General features: G+C 35.1%; 1 protein-coding gene across 4 annotated transcripts in view; it reads right to left on the minus strand.

Annotated features, from left to right (window-relative positions):
* Positions 1–802: 802 nt before the first annotated feature.
* LOC136024876 (phospholipase A and acyltransferase 3-like) overlaps positions 803–23,502 on the minus strand; it is an 82,199-nt gene continuing 59,499 nt past the window's right edge. For all 4 annotated transcript variants that reach the window (XM_065700400.1, XM_065700402.1, XM_065700401.1 and 1 more), the window contains 3 exons: positions 15,104–15,230; positions 6,546–6,679; positions 803–1,148 (listed from right to left, as the gene is read on the minus strand). In XM_065700400.1, the coding sequence (XP_065556472.1) occupies positions 1,014–1,148; positions 6,546–6,679; positions 15,104–15,230 (396 nt within the window). In that variant the 3' untranslated portion in view covers positions 803–1,013. The remainder of the gene's footprint in view (positions 1,149–6,545; positions 6,680–15,103; positions 15,231–23,502) is intronic.

Consider the following 23,502-nt stretch of genomic DNA (forward strand, 5'->3'; position numbering starts at 1 on the left):
CATCGAAGGCTACGAAAACAATCATTGATAATATCTTCAGTAATTCTTTCCATAGCTATAATACCTTTCTGATAGCTGATATCTTTGTTCAAGAATTCCGAGACAATTGTCGAAGAGCAGAAAAGAATTTAGAATAATTGAATATTTCAAATCGCCCTTATGACAACACTGTTGCTTCCCAGGGGACTGCAACTCACAGTTTGCGAATCACTTTATTAGATTGATAATGTCAAACTGGTTGTTATATAAACAATATCTACAGAAAAAAACTAAGAGCCTTCAATAATATAGTTTCTTTTTAAATGTTAATTATAGCATTTAAATAAAAAATAAATCCTTGTTGAATTTAACATAAAAGTACTTTCATTAAAAGACAAAAATAAAAATATACAGATTTTCAAAATTGTTTCATAGATATAAATACATTTTTCAGATGTATGAAACAAAATAGTTAGATGAGCCTTAATTAAAGTAATGAATAAATTTTTCAGTGAAGTGTTATTGAAAAGCCAATCTTCAAGTAGGAAGGGGGCCGAGAGTTCTTGGGCATGAAACCATATTATGTCGTCAGTATGCCACCCTAGTCTTTTGACAATTTGAAAAGCAGAGAAACAATATTATTCGTGCAGTAAATTATGTTTCTATTAGCTTTGATTCCATTTTAATGTTATTTTAATTTGAGCTCATACCGGCCTTGACGTTTTATTGTATTTCCGCCTCTTATCTGTTCATTCCTTATAGTAATAATATACAAAATTGCTCGTTACTTTGCAGTACGTCATCCGTATAAATATCAACAGAATAAAATAATTCCTTGTATTCCAATAAGAAAAAATGACAAAACAACAAAATAGTAAATAACAAAGAACAAAAAATTTACTTGACGACATCTCCGCCTTATTTGAAAAACAAAACACACTAGTTGAAGTTAAGAAAGCACGGTTGGGGGTTCATATCCGTGCCTCCTTAAAGTCTGAAGGCTTTTAAAATTTTCATATGGTTGATATTCTGGTTTAATTTCTAATTCGACGGGTTGTCATGTCATATCCCAACTGAAACAGCGCTACAGTTCCTGTGATTGCAATTTGTCCAAGCATTCCTCTGCCAAATGTAGGGGCAGCAAGAGAAACAATCATAGGGATGGAAACCTATCGAAATGGAAAATGTAAAGGAATAACTAAAAACAATCAAAGTTTCGATGAGCTTATAATTCGACCTTTTTATTATTATTATTAATTTCTGTTTGTTTTTGATTGTCAATGTTTTGGATAACATAATGAATATTTTGCCAGTTTTTCATATATTTGGCGTAAGAATTTAAATATATATAATACTAGTTTAATAGTTCAGATTTGCGCCCTTTGATTTATTTCAACTCCCTTCAAAATTCGCTGAAAGTTTCAACTAAATGTCATTAGCCGTTATTGGGACATTTCAGATTCGTCCTTCTGATAACCGATATGTACATACCATCTTTTGATTCAATATTCTGACCCCTAGCCGCTCCGAAAACACGGCAGATATATTCTGTTGATAGCTTGGAAGCACATAAGTGTCTTTTGATTTAAATTAAAATCCCCCTTAGCATACCCTAAAAGTTCAAGCTCTGTTCAAATCTCCCTGAAAGTTTCAACAGCCGTTCCTTAGATACTGCTGATGTTCCCTTTTGAAAATCAGCATACACATAGTGTGTTTTGATTTTGTTCAACATCCCCTCCAAAAGTTGTCAAAAGTAAATGTCATATCAGTTACAAACAGTGGCAGTCGGAATTAGTCACTGTTGGATTCGCAGCTAGTCGCATTTGCAGCATCAATAATAGCAGTACTGGCCCTGAAAGCTTGACTTTAATACCCTTACCCGTTCCTAAGATATTGTAGATATGACTTTTTGATAGCCTGGATGAGATAGTGTCTTATGATTTAGCTGAATATACTCCTCAACATTCCCCGAAATCACGTCTCAGGCAATTTACAATCATTGCTCAGGGGGCTATGAGGGCATGAAATCTGCGGGGACAAAGCTATTACGACGTGGTTTCTTTTCCATTCGGGTGGTCCCCCTCTGGAATAGCCTATCCGAGTCTACCATCCAAGCTGAGACTCCCCACTCCTTCAAGGCTGGAGTCGACAGGGACTGGGAGAGGGCTGAGTGGAGGCTGGACTGGGAAGCTAAGTCGACATAATTATATCACTCACCACCAGCGAGAACTACAGGAGGATCTACCACCTTATCTCGCTGGCAAATGCGATTTAAGGTAATTTAAGGTAATTACACCTTGTGACTATTCTGAATAAAATAGTTTTTCAATATTTCTATCAGTGTAAAGGGGAACATCTAACAAAGCAAGAGGCGGGGAGTCTGGGTTCTCTCCATTCCTTTTTCAAGCCCCCTCTCAGCATGATTTTAGAGTTCCAACTTAGTATTTTTGGACACTATCAAACATTTCCCCCTGTCCCAATAATAAATCCTGCATGTTAAAAATTGACAAATTGGATAATTTACAATCCTCGCTCATGGGGACTGTGGGGGCATGGCATCTGCGGGAGCAAAGCTATTACACCTTGTAACTATTCTGAATAAAATGGCTTATTAATATTTCTATCAGTGTAAAGGGGAACATCTAACAAAGAAAGAGGCGGGGAGTCTGGGTTCTCTCCATTCCTTTTTCAAATCCCCTCTCAGCATGATTTTAGTATTTTCGGACACACCCATGATCAAACATTCCCCCCTATCCCAATAATAAATCCTGCATGTTAAAAATAGACAAATTGGATAATTTACAATCCTTGCTCATGGGGAATATGGGGGGCATGACATCTGCGGGGGCAAAGCTGTTAGACCTCGTGACTATTTTGAATAAGATGGCTTATTAATATTTCAATCTGTGTAAAGAGCATCTAAAAGAGCAAGGAGAGGATTCTGGCTTATTTCAATTCCTTTTTCAACTGCCCTCTCAGCATGATTTTAGTGTTCTTACTTAATATTTTAGCCATTCCATAGATAACGCTATTGTACCCTTTTGACAGCCCTCCTGCATATAGTACGTTTTGATTTTGTTTGACATCCCCCTCGACACTTTTTAAAGGATTTACCCTAATACCCCTAGCCTTTTTAGAGACAAAGGATAAATTTGCCCCCTATATATATATATATATATATATATATATATATATATATATATATATATATATATATATATATATATATATATATATATATATATATATATATATATATACATATATATATATATATATAAACAAAGGGAAAGTTATGCAACGTACAAAACTTACCTCTGCGGCTGTGTGGGGTTTTGCCATCTTTGGGGGCATAGTTTGCATAGTTTTGCAGAAAAAGAAAGCGATTGGTCCGGTTATGGCTGCTTCTGTCAAAGGAGATTTACATTTTATGTCTAACCTGTAGAAAATTAACTAATATGCATATGAACGAAATTTCGGTGGCTTTGTAAAGATTCCCCCATCCCCACAAAATATCCGATATGTTCTTGGAACCCCCATAGGGTTTGGATCCCCCCCCCCCACCCCAAGGTTTTTGTCTAGCCTGTAACAAATAACAAAAATATATATTAACAAAATTTTGTGGTTTTTGTAAAGATTCCCCACCCCCAAAAAATCCCCCCGTCAAAAAATCTTTGTTATAAATGGTCAAAGGATAAATTTGACTAATACTTAACAGTAGAAAAAGTTACAAATAAACATGCAAGGATATTTTGTTTTTTAATGCTTTTGGAGCTTGCTTATACACATGCCAGAATAAAGAGAATGGCTTACATGTGGTTTATTGGTTATCTTTTTATCAGCAGACCTGTCATAAAACATGCAACAAGACGGACATAAGAACAGAAAAATAGATAAAAAAAGAAGAAAATAGCAACACCATGACAAAAAACAACAAGCGCAAAAAAGTCGCTCAAAGAAGTTACGTAGTAGAAGTTTCTTGGTACCAATGCTAGTCATGTTCCCTACCCGAGTCAATCAACAATCTTTAGAAGAATTAAACTCTCAGTGGCGATTAATCCATGCTGAATCTAAGCCTTTACTGCCTCAGTACTTTAGGAGTACAGTGTTTTTGTTTTTGTTTTTTGGGGGGGGGGAACTGGATGAGCTTCAAAATGGTCTGGGCTCCAACAGTTATTCGGAACTTTGCATATTCGCGTTACCTATCATGTCCCTTCCACACTCATCCGCTTGTGTCGAGTGCATTTTTAGCGTAGTTTCAGTTGTCAAAACAAAGTCTCAAAACTGGTTGAAACCAGTGCATTTGAGACTGTTTACTCCTTGATTCGTACTAGGGAGTATATTTACGACCACGGCACTTATGTCTCCTGGAATCCTCAGGAAAAAATTAAAAACTTTCCCCTGAACAGGAAGAAATTGAGTCTTTGCTAAGAGACCTTGATGATGTGATGATCTCAAGTCTTTTCTTGAAATTTAAAATTTTGAATAATAGATTTATTGTGACTAAGGAAATCCTGATCTTTAATGCAATAAAACCAAGCTGAGTATCTCAAAGTAGCTCAGAATTTCCTGCTCCTAGTCATGCAGGGATTCGTTCCAGGTCGGTCAGACAGTATATGAAAAGTACCTATAGGTGCGTTTTGGCTGAAAGAATTGGAAGGAACTGCTATACTAATTTGATATTAGTTTTTTTTAAGTCTATTGATTGATAAATTCTAATATTTATAATATAATAGATGTTTATATATTCAATAGATGTAAATATACAATAGAAGTTTAAAAAAATTGTTTTATTCAACAGTTCTTCCCAATCGCTTCAACAAAAAAGCACCTTTAGTCATATTTTATATACTTTTTGGCTGACCTGGAACGTGGCCTAGGGTCAATCAAAAATATATAAGCCTAAATAACGTTTTTTTTTTCAGCCCTAACGGAATCACACGAGCCAATAGAAAAGGAGCTAATCTGGGGCATTACCTCCCAGAATTTCTAGAATCTGGGCTTTCAAAATCTGGGTTTACGCTTTCTTCGCATGTAATCTGGACCTTGAAGCCAGACCAGAAGTACCTCAGAGCAGCTTGGAAAAAGAGAAATTTAAGCTTACAGATTTCCGGATTCTGGTAGCTTTAAAGCTGAAAAAAATACTTTTAATGGTGGAAGAAACAGATGAAGTTAAAAATTGACTTTGATTAAGCAGGAAAACAAAAAGGTTAAAGAACCTCGAAAAGTGGGAGTGAAAAAATCATCTGGGGGCTCTTTCTCGGACCAGCTTTGCTATCCAGAAAGACCAGAATCTGCAGAGTCCGGTAGGTGAAGCCCCAGCTTTAAATTATGTTTTCAGAGAAGATAATTTCTATGATGGTAAAGAAAAAAAAATGATCTGGGGATTACGTATTACATTGACAACATCTTTTTTGTTTTAGATACTTTTCGATTCTGGAAGAAATAAATCAACAACAACAATGATAAGAAAGAAAAAAGGAGAAAATAGAGAAAAGAAGCAAAACAGAGTACTGAATGTAAAAACTTGACACTGAACATTTACTCCTGAATGAAATACTGTCATCTGATAATGGATTACGCGAATTTAGGGATCTGTAGGAATGAATTGTCATGATATTTTCCAATGTATTTATCCGTGCAGGACAAAAGAAAGATGGATCAATATGAGGCAAAACCAGGCACACTGGTCTCTGCTTTTGTGACGTTAGTGGTATATTCAGGGGAGAATTTTCTCCTGGATATGTTACAATTTTCCTCAGGCAAAATTACATATCCGCAAAATTACAAGATTTCCCCCCCTTGCATTCATGTAATTTGACTTCATTTACATGAATCTCCCAAGCCAAAACAAATTATAAGGCTATTATAATTACAAAAATGCGAACTATGAAGTTGCGAGTCTAACTTTAAGCCGCTACCTCCTCTTAAGAATCTAAGCAATAACGAAACACAGCTTTTTATTCCCCCTTCCCATAACCCTCCATCTACCACTGTTTGCTTGGGGCGATAAGGCCATTTTTTCACACCTTGAGGGACAAATCAGTAGATAGGCAGTTTCAGAAGAGCAGGATAACCGGACCAACCAGTCCAGATACCCAGCTTTCTAAGGGGACGTCGAGAATCTGATTTGGTCCAAAATCTTCTGTGACGTCTGAATCAGAGTTTTAAGCACTCCAAAAATGAGACGTTGAAGTCTCGGTCATGGAAAGTGGAAGGCGTGTAACAGCACTTCTGAGAATCATCAACTGTGAAAAGCGTTCCCATTTATAACAAGCAGCAGAATTCTACACAAATTACATTGAAAAAAGCATCTCCAATATCGCAACACTGCTTCGGGGCAAGTGTTTTTGGTCGGTTAATGGATTACCTTAACAGAAACTTTAAGGAACCTATATAGTATACCGGTGATCCCCTTCATGCTAGTCACTGTCAAATTAGAAATACGTCGAATAGAAATGCTGTAGGCTACCAAAATAGGATCGTGTTCAATAAAACTGATGAAATCTTTTTTCTATGTCTTGCTGGTTGAAGCATGACAAAAAAAAAAAAAAAAAAAAACTTACTCGTGCTACTGAAAGTCCATTTTCATAGACCCCAAGAAGAAAATCCTTCACTTGTTGGGATTCTGCATGATGGTTTCTTACGAAGTGTGCGAAATGTTCGCAATTCATTTTGAGAATATTGTACCTCTCAAACTCTAAATTATGAAAAAAAAAAATACATTAGGTAAGCTTCTTGAAATTCATATTACGGAATATTTGCAGCAGTGATCAATAATAGATAATATATCCCCATCTGTCTAATTAAAGGACAAATCCACAAATACAAGTTTTAATGGAAAGATAACTTTGTTTGCTGATTTCCGGATTTCATGCGTAATTTTCTAGACGTCAATATCTAGGTAACATTTTCAATCAGTAACAGATCTGGCCTCTTTTGCCCCCTGAGAAAAATCTTGATTAGCACGCCCATTGATTAGCAAACGAAACTTTAACAAAATATTTATTTATTAACAAAATTATTTACTTTTTGTTAATTATTTTAATTTAGCTCCTTAATTAGTATTATTTAACAATATTTTAATTTATTTTACCAATTATTAAATAATTTATTAATTATTTTCATTTATTAAATTTTCGTCCTCACCTTTATTTTAATAAAGATAAAATCTTCAAATATTACAAAATATTTCTGGAAAGGGTCAACAAAATTTTGTGCCCCTGAAATTTCTGCGTCAGGGAAAGTGTCCCCTTTGCCCTCCCCCTAAAACCTCCTCTGCTTTCAACCAAGCAGGACTACTTATTAATTAATAAAAAAATAAAAAATGTGACGAAGGTAATGAGCGAATTTATTAAGCACTCAATAGTCTTTTACCACCCATAAAATCAACGATTTTCACTATATAATTCCAATTCTCTAAAAATAAGTCAAGCAAGCCTATTTTTGAGTAGAGTACCAGTTTTTCAGAATTCTCCAAGTATATGGATATAATAAGAGCCGATCAATTCGAAACATTTCTCAAAAAATGCGTAGAACAAAATTTGCCTAACAAGTTATTTTGCCCTCTACCCACCTTTTTGGTTTTGAAAAAAAAATTTTTGAAGGAGTATTTTCATTGAAAGATGCCTTTTTGGTATTTATATTGAAAAACAAAAACAAATTTGCCCCTCCCCCTACATATTGGAAAATACATTTTGCCCCCTCCTTCCAAAATTTTTGTGAATTGACTCCAACGTCGCGATAAAAGAGAAAACAAGTCCTGTGGTGGCGCAGTGAATTTGACCTTAGCTTGGCAATACGGGACCCAGAGATCGAATCATGCTGCAGCAATGCACTGCAGGTCCGACGCAGGGACCTTAGCAGTCAAGAAGCGTCATTAATCTCATACAATACAATACAAAGAGAAAACAAGTCATGGTGACCAGACAACATCTTGCTGAAGATGAGCAGGAATTCAGCTTTAGGAAATAGAAAGTGCTGAAAAGCTTTACATTAAGACAACAGTGATATGCATGAAATTTAAACTAACTTGACTAAAGAAAATTTTTAGAAATGGGACTATTGTGTCTTTGCTACTTGTGTAATGACCCAGTCATTGAAATTTCTTCCTCTCGTCGACATCTGAATCTCCTGGAGGCTAAACTGACAGGAAGGGAATTCCTCCCAGATCTAGAAGAAAACACCACATGTACTGGCTCTAATACCAGAGACAGAAAGCACTCCTGTGGAGTTGGCTCCAAGAGTTTATCTTCCCTGATGAAAACAGCTCTTAGACATTATCTTCTTCAGAGTTGTTTGGGCGGGTAAAACCGAAGAAAAAAGAGGAAACCACGGAACATTAACCTTGCATTTGATGCCCATTTAATTGGACAATCTGTCTTGGCTTTTTCTACAATTGGCCATTCTACAACCTAAATATATATATAAAATATAAATAAATATATAAATATCGTCACCAATACCCTTAATCTGGGACCTTTCGTTCAATTATGTGAGGAGTGGATATGGTAATTGCAAGACGATCTAGAACTATGAGAAAGTTTTCAATGACATAGTCAAGTGGGACAAGGACTGGCAGGAGATCGCTAGAAAAGGTGCAGCCGATGGAACCAAATGGGCATCAGAAATTATTCCAAAATCCTTTTGTGCCAGGGAAAACAGTACATCGATTGTTCTTCACCAATAAAAAGAAGCAAGTAAGAGCCAATTGTAACAGAATTTACCAAAAAGCAGAAAAACAGAAGAATATCATCAATTCTTTCTATTTCTCCGTTCCTGATTTAAATCGCTGAATATTTTTTTTGCATCAAATTGCGTGTTATAGGCAAAAAAAGAGGAAACAAACTAGAAATAAAATGACCAATCCAACGTACTAACTTCAAGATTAAAAGAAACATAACTTTCTCAAATCTAACTCCTTCTAAACTGATACGTCAATAGCTTTTGATCAAAAAATTAGACTACTGGCCCAAATAAAGGTATCCTAAGCGCTTTTGTTAGCATTTTGTTTAACATAGTTCAAAGGTACAATAAATATGGTTTTGATGATGATATGGCCCTTCATAGCTCCTGGGGAAGGCCTGTACGTGGTATCGGTGTCAGCCATGTTGGTATCACATATTTCGTATCGGACATATCGATGTATCGGTGTCCTGTGTCTTTTTTCAGTCATTTTCTAGGCTCATTTTTAAAGCATTTCCCGAGAGGGAAATCTATTTCAATACTAAAATAAGAATTAAAGATCTATATCATAATTTTTAATTAAATCAAACTTATTTTATAATACCGTTTATCCTACCTACACAAGAGACGATCTTTTTTGGAAATTTTAATTCATTTCTGAGTAATGAGTGGCTTTTTTATTTAGAGACAGGTCAAATAACTCTCTAAGCCTAAAGGCACATTTCTGCTGAGCTTAGATAACTTCGAAGACCACACTGCCTTTCCATGACGAAGGTAAAACAGTTCAAAATAGGAATGAAACCTTTTTATTGACAGTGAAATACAGCCAATAAGAATTAAAATCTGGAAGATTCGTCTTGAAAAAAAAACTGCCTAATAAAAAAAAATTGCCATCTGACACTTTTTCAGGAATGGTAAGCATTTTTTCGGTTGGTCTTAAAATTAAAAGTTTATTGCGAAAAGAGAATTATGATGATTTCGAAAAAAGCCTGAAATCCCTCGAAAATGGTACCAGATCAAAATGAAGAGTACAATTCAGCATAAATCAGTATGATCAAAAACCTGCTATAGGAAAATTACAGTCATTCTCCTTCAACAACAAGGAAAATCCCTTTTTTGCATCGTAGCACTGACCTACCTCCTGTTTTTTCGTTTTTTTTTTCATGCCTCGCGGTTACCAGGAAATCACAGAGACATGCCTAATGGCTCATTCAAAAGCTATGTCTCATATCTTCATCCTTTTTATCAATTCTGCCAAATGTACGTGACACACGGCACTTTTTATGCCACTTCTTAAGGGGAGACTCTATCAGACTAATAGAACATCGTAGACAGATTTTTCATAGCTCATATAAAAGATATCGCTCATATCTACGTTCTTCCTATAAATTACACCATCTGCAAGTTCCATATGGCACTAAAACAGCACTTTTGTGCCATGTTTCAAGTGGAAAAGCTTGGGCTATTGAACTAGCAGAACTTTGAAGAGTTACATTTAATGGCTCATTTGAAAGCTATGGCTCATATCTACATGTTTCTTGTTTTTTTTTTTCAATTTTACAATTCATAAGTGCGACACAACGCTGAAAACAACACTTTTGGCACCACTTTCTTAAGTGGAAAAGTTCTGAAGTACAAAGCAGGTACTAATGTAATAGATTTAACTGGAACCGTAAACTGGAGGCTTGAAAGAACCCCTCCCGTACACTCCCCCTCCCAGTCCCCTTAGTACGTTTCATAAATCGCTTGCACACTAGTAAGTTCCTGCAACATTAGCAGGCTACCACAAAATCGTAGATAGATGTTTAATGGCTCAATTGAAAGGTATTGCTTATATTTACTAGGTTTTTACAAATTCTACCATATTTTAGATTTCGCAGATTTGAATGTTAACTAATTTCTTTGGAGGATTTGCAATGAGCTCTTTTTCATGGTTGAAGCAGTAGCTGCAACCAAGTAAAGAGCGAACCACTGCCCATAATAAGTAAAATTAAAAAAAAAGTTGAAACGGCTTTTTTTCTTCTTTCTTCCAGGCCTAGCAGGCTACTAAAACATCAAAAAAAGATACTTACGAGCTCATTCAAAAGGTATTTCTTATATGTATGTGGTTTACATAAATTCCGTCATCTGCAAGTGCAATTTGGCACGAAAAAGGCACTGTTTATACCATTTCTCAAGACGTGGGGCAAGGAGGCAACCAGAACATCATAGATAGATTTTTGACAGCCCATATAAAAAATATTGCTCATATCTACGTTCCTCCTATAAATTCCACCATATGCAAGTTTCAAATGGTATTAAAACGGCACTTTTGGTGCCATGTCTAAAGTGGAGAGTCTGGGGCTAGTGGGCTACCAGAACATTTTAAGAATGATCTCTAATGACTCATTTGAAAAAAATTTCTCATATGTACGTGTTTTTTATCCATTATATCATTCATAAGTGAGATATAGTACTGAAAACAGTCCTTTTGGTGCCATTTTTTAAGTGGGAAATCTTGGAAGTATAAAACGTGATCATTACATAATAATTATGGTCCAAAACCCTGAACTGGAGCAGCGCTGGACTTCAAATTGGATTATCTCGCGTTCAATTTCTGCTTTTGATCAATTTCTGCTTTCTGATTTTTTTTTTTTTCAATCATGATTTGTCCCTTCTTATGATTATTTTTCAGATAATCCACTATTTTTTAGCAAATGTACTCGTTTTTTGAAGCAGGTCCTGGGAAGGCTCATTTTAAAGCTACTACTCATATCTTCGTGCTTTTTATCAATTTTACCACCCAAAAGTGCAATATAGTACTAAAAACGGTGCATTTTGGTACCGCTTCTTAAGTAGAAGAGTTTGGAAGCATTGAACAGTACCATTGCAATAATTAGGGTCCAAAGCCCTTAACTGGAGGTTTATAATAGCCCCTCACGGATACTCCTCCTCCAAAAGCTTTTAGCAAGTATCATGAATCCCCTACTCATCTTAAAAGTAAGAGTTTACTGCGAAAAAATGTAACAAAAACTAAAAACCTTTCAACTCAAAATCTACCTAAAATTAAGCTTGAATGATCAACAGTTCTGCATTGAAACTTCAAACTTCACTCTGCGATGAAGCCTCTATGATAGTTCGAACGGCATGATAGTTTCGAACGTAATTGAGGGGAAGGGACTTCTTTGCCCCTTAGTTTTAGTTGCTCCTGCTTAGGTTTTGAAAAACACCTTTTTGGGGTCATTTTATTGGAAAAGGCACTCTGATCATTTGAAAATATGGAGGAAACAACCAATAGTGCATTTTTATTAAAATTTATAAAAATTGATTAGGTATAAAAAATTCGATTTTAAATCAGTCCTTAAACAGCCCTTTTTTGTTACAGTAGCATTTTAGTTTCTGCTTGTCAGTAGGCGATTTATAAAGCCCTGTCTTCATTATGGCCTTTTCAGGCAAAGTGAACCGAGTAAAAACAGCTTTTTTTTCATCGAAAACCAAACGTCCCTCAAAAACATGTATTGTTTTGTAAAGTGTGGATAACAAACTTTTTGTTACAAATTGGAAGTTTTTCGCAACTGTCAAGGTAGTCTGCAGTATTTTCTAAAGGTATCTTATCTACTCTAGATCGGTGATGATAAGAAATTATATTAAGAAAAAAGTTTCCAACTGAAATTAAGGAGTGACATTACAACTTAAAACTTGCAGAAATTATTCCGTTGTAAACAAAAAAGATCATGGCGGCGTTCTTTCTATATTAAATTTCAATAAAAAACGAGCAAAGATTAATTTAAAAAAACAAAGTATTTTCGAGGGAAGTAAAGAGCGAAGTTGAAACTTAAAAGAGACAAAAATTATTATTTCAAAGCCTATCTGATATATATCAAGTTATCAACAAAACTAGTACAAATAAAATATCTAATTGTATTTCCCTATGTTTCTAGGGTTATAGAAAAATATCGCTCTATTGAAAACACAAAATAGTATAAGAGTTTTGCTACAGTAAAAGCAAACCAATTAAGGACACTTTTTACTGAATAAAAATTAAGCATTTTACGACTGTTGCTTTATTTTTTTTTCGTTTAATTTGGTATCACTTCTGCACAATGGTTTAGTTCAATGACTCGCTCTCGTTTTGCTTCTGAAAAGGACATGTCAAGATTCTGTCTTATTTGTATTGTGAGAGCAACAATTTGGTTTTGTTGTGATTTTTTTTCTTGCACCCCGATTTCAGCTTATTCCTAGAAAGTGGTAAGGCTCTAACCTCTGCGGTTTTACAGAAAGTGTGGACCTAAAGCCGGATTGATGAATATGACTGCATTTTGGAAAGCTCCGTAGATCTCTTGCCTGGAGCCAAAAAGGATGGTTTTTCCTTGTGTTTCTACTCATTTTTGTTCTGCATGTTCTGCATTCACTTCTGCATAATGGTTTAGTTCAATGACTCGCTCTCGTTTTGCTTTTGAAAAGGACATGTCAAGATTCTGTCTTATTTGTATTGTGAGAGCAACAATTTGGTTTTGTTGTGATTTTTTTTTCTTGCACCCCGATTTCAGCTTATTCCTAGAAAGTGGTAAGGCTCTAACCTCTGCGGTTTTACGGAAAGTGTGGACCCAAAGCCGGATTGATGAATATGACTGCATTTTGGAAAGCTCCGTAGATCTCTTGCCTGGAGCCAAAAAGGATGGTTTTTCCTTGTGTTTCTACCCATTTTTGTTCGTGATTTCAGCTGAGTTTATCATTCGGTTTTTCGCATTGCTTTTTGATTGCGGTAGAAAAATGGAATCAGATGTGCCTCTTAAACTTTAAAGGTTCTCTTATTGTTAAAGAAGTTAGAGTTTATCCTTTGCTCCTTTCTAAGTGATAACGTTAGAAACTTGGCATACGGCAAAAAATTCAACTTTTGAACTTAAACAGATAGATTTTTTTCTTTCGACGGCAGTCGATAGCTCTTAATGAGCTGATAAAGTACGTCGTCCAATTTTTGGTAGAAAAATTCCTTCATGAGATATACTAATTTGAAATTTTAAAGAAGTTAACAACTTCCATAGCAAGGTACATAGTGAAACCAAAAATAGGCCGATACAGAAATGATATCAGATGTGCCTCTTAAACTTTAAAAGTTGTCTCATTGCTAAAGAAATTAGAGTTTATCCTTTGTTCCTTTCTAAGTGATGACCTTAGAAACTTGGTCCACGGCAAAAGTCAACTTTTGAACTAAGACAGATATATTTTTTTTCGACGGCAGTCGATAGCTCTTGATGAGCTGATCAAAGTAGATGTCATCCATTTTCTTGCAGAAAAATTCTTTCATAAGATATACCAGTTTGAAAGTTTAAAGGGGTTGACAACTTCAGTAGTAAGGTACACACTGAAACCAAAAATAGGCCAATATCAATTGTTAGACATATAAGGAAGTTTTGATCAACAGTCGCCTGTTAGCTGATAATCATCTTCTGCAATGAGGGGTTCGCAACTTTTGCTGTTTGGTGTAGCTATTATTTATCATATTCAGCGATGAGAGGTTTGCATCTTTTGCGAGTTAGTCTACCTAGTATTTATTTTGAGATCCTTACAGATTAACAACTTCAGCATTTAATCGAAGCGAAAAAACAAACTAAAGTGTTGCTCAGCAACACTTTACTCGGCGAATGCGAACAAAGGTTGCCGTAACACCTCACGTTGCTCATGCAAGGTAGATCTAGTTTGATGTTAATTTCAAGTAATACTAAAGATCATTTCTTACATTTTAAGATAGTATATTGCTCATTATTGGTATTATAGCTGGCAAAATCAAAGTGCTACCTGATAAGTCAATCTAATATTTCTGTATGCTGTTCAACGAATTTGCAGGTATTAAAAAAAAAATAATAATTTTACGCTTATGTTTTTAAGATAATTTCAATTGTATCTTGAAAATTACTGCTGTCACAACCGGTGTAAGGTTATGAAAAGCTTTATAGATTAGTTTATTGTTGTCAGGCTACATACTCACTTTTGACTCCCAAATCAAAATTCTTTTTTTTTTTAACTTGGCTTTTGTGTTTTCAGTAGCTGGTTTTCTATAATCCTAGAAAAATAGGGAAGCATAATTACTTGTTTCATTTGTACTAGTTTTTATTTGTTTATATATATATATATATATATATATATATATATATATATATATATATATATATATATATATATATATATATATATATATATATATATATATATCAGATAGACTAATTTCTTGATTGGGTCCGGATTATAAATTAAGCTTAGGAGTGAAAAGAGCAATAGAATACTAACATAGGTAACACGAATTAAATTTTATTTTCCGAAAATGCTATTTCGCTGGGAATCGTACAAGGTTTTTCAGTGTTATTTTTTTTTTTTTACAAAACAATCAAATCTAGTAAAATCGGGTGACTAATTTTAAAATACGATTTTCCAGATGAAACAGATAGATTTAGATTACTACCTTTTTCAGAGGCAATGCTGAAACGTATGGCCCTATCGAAAATCTCATTGCAAGGAAATGGGTGAGATTTCTCATCATACGAATTATTAATCCGGCAGGTACTATCAGCCCAAACATCAAATAAATCCTAAAACAAGAAAAATACCTTACAAAGATACAAAAGATCATTCTATACACTACTTCTACCACTATCTACTTCTACTAATAACAATAATAACAATGCAACACGGTACAAAGTGACCTGGGTGACTTATCATGCACGCTTTTGATGCTCCACATTGTACTGAGATTATCACCCTTGCCTGAAGTAGGGGTTCCTATGAATATTTAGTTGGAACGGTATCTATCATTGTGCCTAAAATTTTTTGACAATATTATCATAGGCTGACCAATAAAGTCAGAAATTGATTTTAATGATCAATCAAATAAAATTGCAACAATGCAAAGCATAAATTATGAAGAAGTTTCGAAATAATCGGTTTAAGATGATGGGTTTTGAAACTTACCATCAAACTAAGAGCTGACGGAATAACTGTGGAGATACAACATTTTGTAACAACCACATCGTTGTTTTAATAAGGAGGTACATTCAGGGCAAAAAGTAAATACGAGTCTATTTTTGCGATAACACGGTCGTAATCTTAAAACTGCTTTTATCACGATTGGATTTTGAATCGTTTTGATATAGTAAGAGCAAAGTGAATACTTAATAGCCTTTTGTGTGTAAGTCCTGTACCGTTTCTGCTCAGAAGTTAATAAAATTAGTTATATTTATGATCCGACTCTCTGAACATTATTTGAGGTTTTCATCTATACCAGTAAGACGCCAATATAATTAGTTCGGCCAACCCTAAAGAACCGCTACCCTAGTTTTAATCACCATTAGGACCGTACCCCACATCCCCAACAAGGGCGAGTTTAACAATCATTATAGCACCACAATAAAATCTACTTTATTACATCTGGTGGCTTGCGGAAAAACTCGGTCTAATATATATATATATATATATATATATATATATATATATATATATATATATATATATATATATATATATATATATATATATATATATATATATATATATATATATATATATATATATATATATAGATTAAAATAAGATAACTTTACCAGAAAGCAAAATGACTTCCCTAACAGCGGTACTAGAAATTGCAAAAATTATACCAGAATACGCGGGAGCTTCCGATGTCAATGAAATCACTGAAAAATTAAGAATTCCCTATGATTTAAAGCAGGGGTCTCCAAACTTTTCAATGTGAGGGCCATATTATATATTTCCCATATTCATGCGGGCCGAAGGGATAAAAAGTGAGACAAAAAAAAAATCATTGCCAGTAATTTAATTTCCTCAAATATTAGAGTATAAACATAAAAAAATTAAAAAATATCTTGTTGGAAAAAATCAGGGTAAACTAAATAGACTCCTGCCTTTAGTTTTATGCAACAAAATTAGTGTGACGAATGATACTGTCGTTTTGACTTTAAAATTTAATTAAAATCAGGTTCCAGATTAGATGAGCCAATTGTAAGAATAGAATTCATGATCATCAGATAAATTTGCTCGATAGTTAGATTTCACATACGTCATCTTGGAAAATGTTTGTTCACACAAGTATGTTGTACCAAAAATGGACACAAAACTACAAGCAAACTTTATCAAATTTGGAAACTGATCTGGCTGCAGACATTTCCATTTGAAATAGAGTTGGAAGATTTTCAGCATTGTAGTCAAATGGATTATGAAAGAGCCTGATTTTATTTTTTTTTGGCATCAAGGTCAGCAAATTGCTCCTTAAACTGCTTTTTAAAATCTGAAATTATTTCATTTGCAAATGAAGAAGGAAATTCAACTTTACTTTCTGCATGAAATTTTTTACAACATGGAAAATGAGCAAAATTCTTAACTTTCACCTGGCCTTCAAGTAGCGCAAGTTTTGCTCTGAATGCCTTGACATGAACAAAGTAGTCACTGATCACATTTGTTTTGCCTTGCAATTTCAGATTCAAGTGATTCATATGGCCTGTCATATTTGCAAAAAATGCCAATTTCCAAATACATTCACAATGTGATAATAATGGCTGAGGCTTATTTTTCTCTGTGAGAGATAAATCAATTTGTGATCTGAGCTCAAAGAAATGCAGCAAACCTTTCCACAACTAAGCCATCTAACTGCTGTATAATAAGGCAAGTCAACAAACTCCGAATCAATTTCTTTCAAGAAATCACGGAACTGGCGATGGTTGAGTGCATGAGATCTAATGAAATTAACCACAGAAACAACAGGTTTCATGACACAAGAGATATCAACATATTTTAGGCACAATGCTTGTTGATGGATAAGGCAATGCAGAAAAATTCTTTCCTCCATCAATTGTCACACACTGCACTTGTTTCCATTCCAGGTTATATTCTGTTATGTCTTTTCCAGTTGTTGTGCTGTGCATGCTGTGAACTGATGCTAATTCTTAGGTCACATTAAATTCACTATCAACACCACGAATGAATACTAAGAGCTGAGAGGTATCACACACATCAGTTGATTCATCCAAAGCAAGATAATACCAGCAAAAGCTTTTTGTTTTTTCCTTTATTTGCCAAATTATGTCGCCTCCTAAATCTTCAATTCTACGAGCAACAGTATTCGACCCAAGACTTATCATTTTGAAGAGGTTTACTTTTTCTGGACACACCTCTCCTGCTGCTTCCACTATACACTCTTTTATGATACTACCATCAGTTAAAGGTTTTCCTTTTTTAGCCAACACATAGGCAACTTTGTAACTGGCTCTAGTTGAAGTTTCATTTTCAGACATTTTCTTACTGAAAACAACTTGTTGAGAATGCAGACTGTGCTGAAATGATTCAAACTTTTTAGTACGTTCTGATCCTGTGATGTGAGAATAACTTGAGTCATGTTTAGATTCATAGTGTCAACGAATATTGTATTCCTTCAGAACAGCAACACTGTCTCTACATATGAAGCATAAAGCTTTATTATTTGCTTTCACAAAAAGTACTTTATTTTCCATTCGTTATTTTTTCCTTTTCTTTGTATTTTCCATATCTGAAAACATAAGGGTAAAACAAATAAAATAATTTGTACAGGAAAAACAGCTTGTATGTGGTGTTAAAAAGCACACGAAATCCTCCATAGCGAATGGTTCATTGTGAAGGCCGTCGCTCTGCTTACATGTGAATGCCCAACCGCGCTGCTGAGCTCCATTCCGCTCGGCTCTGCTCGTAGTGCGAAAGCATCCTAACCACACACCACACAGCCTATGACAACACTGCTCGCAACACGTAATTAGCGATCAAACCCTATCAACACCTCAGTTCACTCACCCCCACGCTCTATCTCACACAACTGCACAGAATACAACGAAGCCCCACTTGCCCTTTATCCCTACAATATACAGTTATACACAACTGATTGGTTGTAATGCACAACACATACCTACCAGTACTAGCATCTGTGATTCACACAATCGAGAGAGGGAAACTGACTCGGGTTGAGCCGCCTGAGCGCCACCATCAACAGCCCCAGCTTTGAATAATTCTGCGATGCCAGGCGTACGATAATTTTTTTTCAAGGCCAACACACGGGGATGTGTTTGGCGGGCCGGATGAAATTATGTGGCGGGCCGGATGTGGCCTGCGGGCCATAGTTTGGAGACCCCTGATTTAAATGAAACATTTGTCAATAAAATCAAATAACAATGCGTAGCGGCCAGAATGAGGGGAAGTATACGACAATATTTCGAATTACTTAGAAAAAAGAGGTAAAAAACATTGACACTAATTGAATCTTTTAAAACAAGGTTCACAGAAATAAGTGTTCCCGAGAAGCTAAGAAATGAGGTAGTTCCGTTTAACACCTCAACCAGTATTGGGGAACATGTGGACCAAATTTGACGGTCTGTATGCTTACAATTAGATAAAAGTGAAAGTGATGAGATCATACAAAAAGCACAATTATATACAATTATACAAGGGTTACTAAAAAACTTCCGATTAATATTATCCCGGACTTTAATATTAAAATCTAGAACATGCTATTACCTTGGTTGAAAGAGAGGCAATAAATCAATGAGGCGATGAAAAATTTGAGCAGATGTCCGTAAATATAACAGAAAATCAAGATATTGTTTACTGAAAGCATTCAAAAATAGGGAAACCCGTTGGTAAAGCCATGAGGCATGAGGACAGCCGAAATCCCTCACTATGGACTGACACCTCCCCATTTGAAGACCAATCCCATGGTATTAGCTCCTTAATGTTTTGGAACACCAAGCATTATGGACACCCACCTCCTCCTGAAGACAATAGTAGAGAAAATAGTGACAGATCAAGAATATACAGAAATGGCTAAAGACCCCATGCAGAACGGCAGATCACGAAGTAATATAGACAAAGATTCAAGTTCTATTATTGTGGGGATCCGAATCATTATGCGGCAGGTTGATGGTATAGAACACAAAGGGAAGGGCCAGTATACAATACAAAACACCAGTTCTGAGCAAAAGGCGGCAGGAATTCAATAAGGCAGGGAACAAATAATACTTGGCCAGCATCAAGTAATATTCCTGAATTTATGCCGACAAATCAGACGATAAACAGCACCCTAGTTAAAAATAGTAACACTGAAGAAAACTGGGAAAATCCCCGAAGCTTTTGGACAAATAACGTCGGGCATTTAAATGCCCAGCCTGTAAAAGTCGCCAAAGCTGTACATTTTCTAAGATCCCTATATGGTTAAGAATGTTGTGATACAGAAACGAATAACGAATTACCGATTTTACATTGTTTTAAAATCGAGTGTTTTCAAAGTTTACCATGTTTCTTGATTCAGCTTCTTCAAAATCCTTAATTAGAGAGGAACCTTTCAGCAGGTCTCCTCCTAGTGAACAAAATCGTGTTAGCAGATGCCACAATACCTTGACCTCTGTAACAGGTCACAAACTGACACTTTTGGGGGAATGTCCTTTAAAATTTAGCACAGGGAATAATGAAATAATGGTAACAGCGATAATACGTAAACAACAACCATTCCTTGGTATTCCTTGGACGCTATAAGAAAATAGGGAATCGTGTGTGATCCAATAACCAATAATATTACCATAACAAAGCCAAACAAAACTGATTGACAGGTTTGCGTAACAGACGCTAAAAATAGTGACAATCCGGAATACAATTTAAAAATAAACGGGAAAATAACTATCGAAGGAGGAACGACGTCTCATGTCTTAGCAACGTCAAATACACCCTGGTGTAGTCTCCCTCGATTTTTGTAGAAAACCAAATCATAAAAATTGAGAAAGATATCGTATATATGAAATTATCAAATCTAAGCAGTGATAAGGTAGAGCTAAATAAACCCAAAGGCCAGAAAAAAAAATTCAAATACAGATATAAAATCACTAGGCAGTCCAGACTTAAATTTTATGGGTTTATGGGTCGAAACCACAACCACAAGAAAATTACGGAATGACAAAAACCAATTTTTTGAAACAGTTTAATTTAGAAGATTCATTAGAAAATGTAAAAACCAAAGTCGGAAGTATAATATAGGACTATATGTGAACTTACGCGAGAGTTATAGCAGATTACGGCTTAACAGTCGTGATTACTGACAAAATACCAACGCAAGCAAACCAATGAAAAAATCCCCATATAATACCCCAATCATTTGAGATCATGGCTTGATGACCAGATCAAAGAAATGGAAAAACAGGGAGTCGTTAAAAAAGGGGTTATCGAATGGTGTCTTCCACTAGTAATAGTCAGAACGAAACATGACAATACATGGAAATGTTGCGTAGACTTAAGGGTATTCAATACAGTTACTATGAAAAATGTAACGAAATTACCACAAATAGATACGATATTAGATTCTTTAGGACCCATGCACTGCACTAGTTTTGACCTGATAGCGGGATATTGGCAAATAGCCTTAGACCCAGAAACAAGGCAAAAAGCAACAGTAATTTTGAAGATGGAACAACGGTCACATTTGAGCGCATGCCTTGTGATTTATCATCAAACAGTTCGTGATAACGAACTGTAGTAAGCAGCGACCCGGCTCAATAGTCAAACAGTTCGTGGTAACGAACTGTAGTAAGGAGCGACCCGGCTCAATAGTAACCAAAACTCTAAAAAATTGAATTTTGATATCCATAGCTACATCAAAAGAATCGCATTTTAATGCTGATTTTAAATATATAAGTTTCATCAAGTTTAGTCTTACCCATCAAAAGTTACGAGCCTGAGAAAATTTTCCTTATTTAGGAAAATAGGGGGAAACACCCCTAAAAGTCGTAGGATCTTAACGAAAATAACACCATCAGATTCAGCGTATCAGAGAACCCTACTGTAGAAGTTTCAAGCTCCTATGTACAAAAACGTGGAATTTTGTATTTTTTGCCAGAAGACAAATCACGGGTGCGTGTTAATTTGTTTGTTTGTTGTTTTTTTCCCAGGGGTCATCGTATCGACAAAGTGGTCCTAGAATATCGCGAGAGGGCTCATTCTAAAGGAAATGAAAAGTTCTAGTGCCCTTTTTAAGTGACCAAAAAAATTGGAGGGCATCTAGGCCCTCTCCCACGCTCATTTTTTCCCAAAGTCAGCGGATCAAAATTTTGAGATAGCCATTTTGTTCAACATAGTCGAAAACCATAATAACTATGTCTTTGGGGATGACTTACTCCCCCACAATCCCTAGGGGAGGGGCTGCAAGTTACAAACTTTGACCAGTGTTTACATATAGTAATGGTTATTGGGAAGTGTACAGACGTTTTCAGGGGGATTTTATTTTGTTTGGGGGTGTGGCTGAGGAGAGGGGGCTATGTTGGAGGATCTTTCCTTGGAGGAATCTGTCATGGGGGAAGAACAATTCAATGACAAGGGCGCAGGATTCTCTAGCACTACTATAAGAAAACAATGAAAAATAAACATGAAAACGTTTTTTCAAATGAAAGGAAGAAGTAGCATTGAAACTTAAAACGAACAGAGATTATTACGCATATGAGGGGTTCTAAAAATACTTTAGCATAAAGATTTAGTAATTTCAACTATTTATTCTACGGCCTTTCTGATTCAGGGGTCATTCTTAAAGAATTGGGATAAAACTAACGATTTAGTGTAAAGAGCGAGGTATTAACGAGGGTACAAACCCCTTCGTATACATAATAAAAATATAAGGTTATGAAAGTTTGTTACGTAAGTTAATTCTTAAGTTACGTATATTTTTTTACTAATAAAAACGTTCGTTAAAAATTAAAAGTTCTAGTTGCCTTTTTAATTAACCGAAAAATTGGAGGGCAACTAGGCCTCCTTCTCCACCCCTTATTTCTCAAAATCGTCTGGTCAAAACTAAGAGAAAGCCATTTAGCCAAAAAAAAAGAATTAATATACAAATTTCATTTTAATAATTTATGTGCGGAGAGCCAAAACCAAACATGTATTAATTCAAAAACGTTCAGAAATTAAATAAAAAAACTAATTTTTTAGCTGAAAGTAACATTAAAACTTAAAACGAACAGAAATTACTCCGTATATGAAATGAGTTGTCCCCTCCGCAATCCCTCGCTCTTTACGCTAAAGTTTGACTCTTTGCCACAATTCTACTTTTTAAAACAATTAAAAGCTTTTGACTCTTTGCCACAATTCTACTTTTTAAAACAATTAAAAGCTTTTGACTCTTTGCCACAATTCTACTTTTTAAAACAATTAAAAGCTTTAGCGTAAAGAGTGAGGGATTGCGGAGGGGACAACTCATTTCATATACGGAGTAATTTCTGTTCGTTTTAAGTTTTAATTTCGCTCCTTACTTTCAGCTAAGAAAATCAGTTTTTTTTTTATTTAATCTTATTGAAAGTATTGAAAGATGATGAACAAGGAAAAATCTGAAGATTCAATTTAAAAAGGAAAAGATATACCGTAGCTTATTTAGATGATGTAATATTATTCAAAGAAAATCTAAAAGATACATTTGAATGGGCTTAGAAAAATACTAACACAATTCGAAAAAGCTGGGTTAAAAGTAAAACCGAAAAAGCTAAAAGTTGTGGCACCAAAATTGGTCTTTCTAGGACAGTTGATAAATCAAGGTACTATTTCGCGGAATCCAGAAAAAGTCACAGTGAAAGAGCAGTCAAAACCACCAAAAAAAAATCAGAAAAGCTATAAATTAGTATGATATATCAAGAGCTATGCGACAGTGGCTAAGCCTATGACGAATCTTTAACAAAAAAAATCACATAAATTTGAATGCCCGAAAAGGCCCTGGAAGCACTCAAAAAGGAATTATTGAAAGCTCCAGGGCTAAAATCACAAGACTTTTCCAAGTATTTTGATTACAAACTGACGCATCAGCCT

This window comes from Artemia franciscana, chromosome 3 (assembly GCF_032884065.1).
Source record: "Artemia franciscana chromosome 3, ASM3288406v1, whole genome shotgun sequence".
In the NCBI taxonomy this organism is placed as follows: domain Eukaryota; kingdom Metazoa; phylum Arthropoda; class Branchiopoda; order Anostraca; family Artemiidae; genus Artemia; species Artemia franciscana.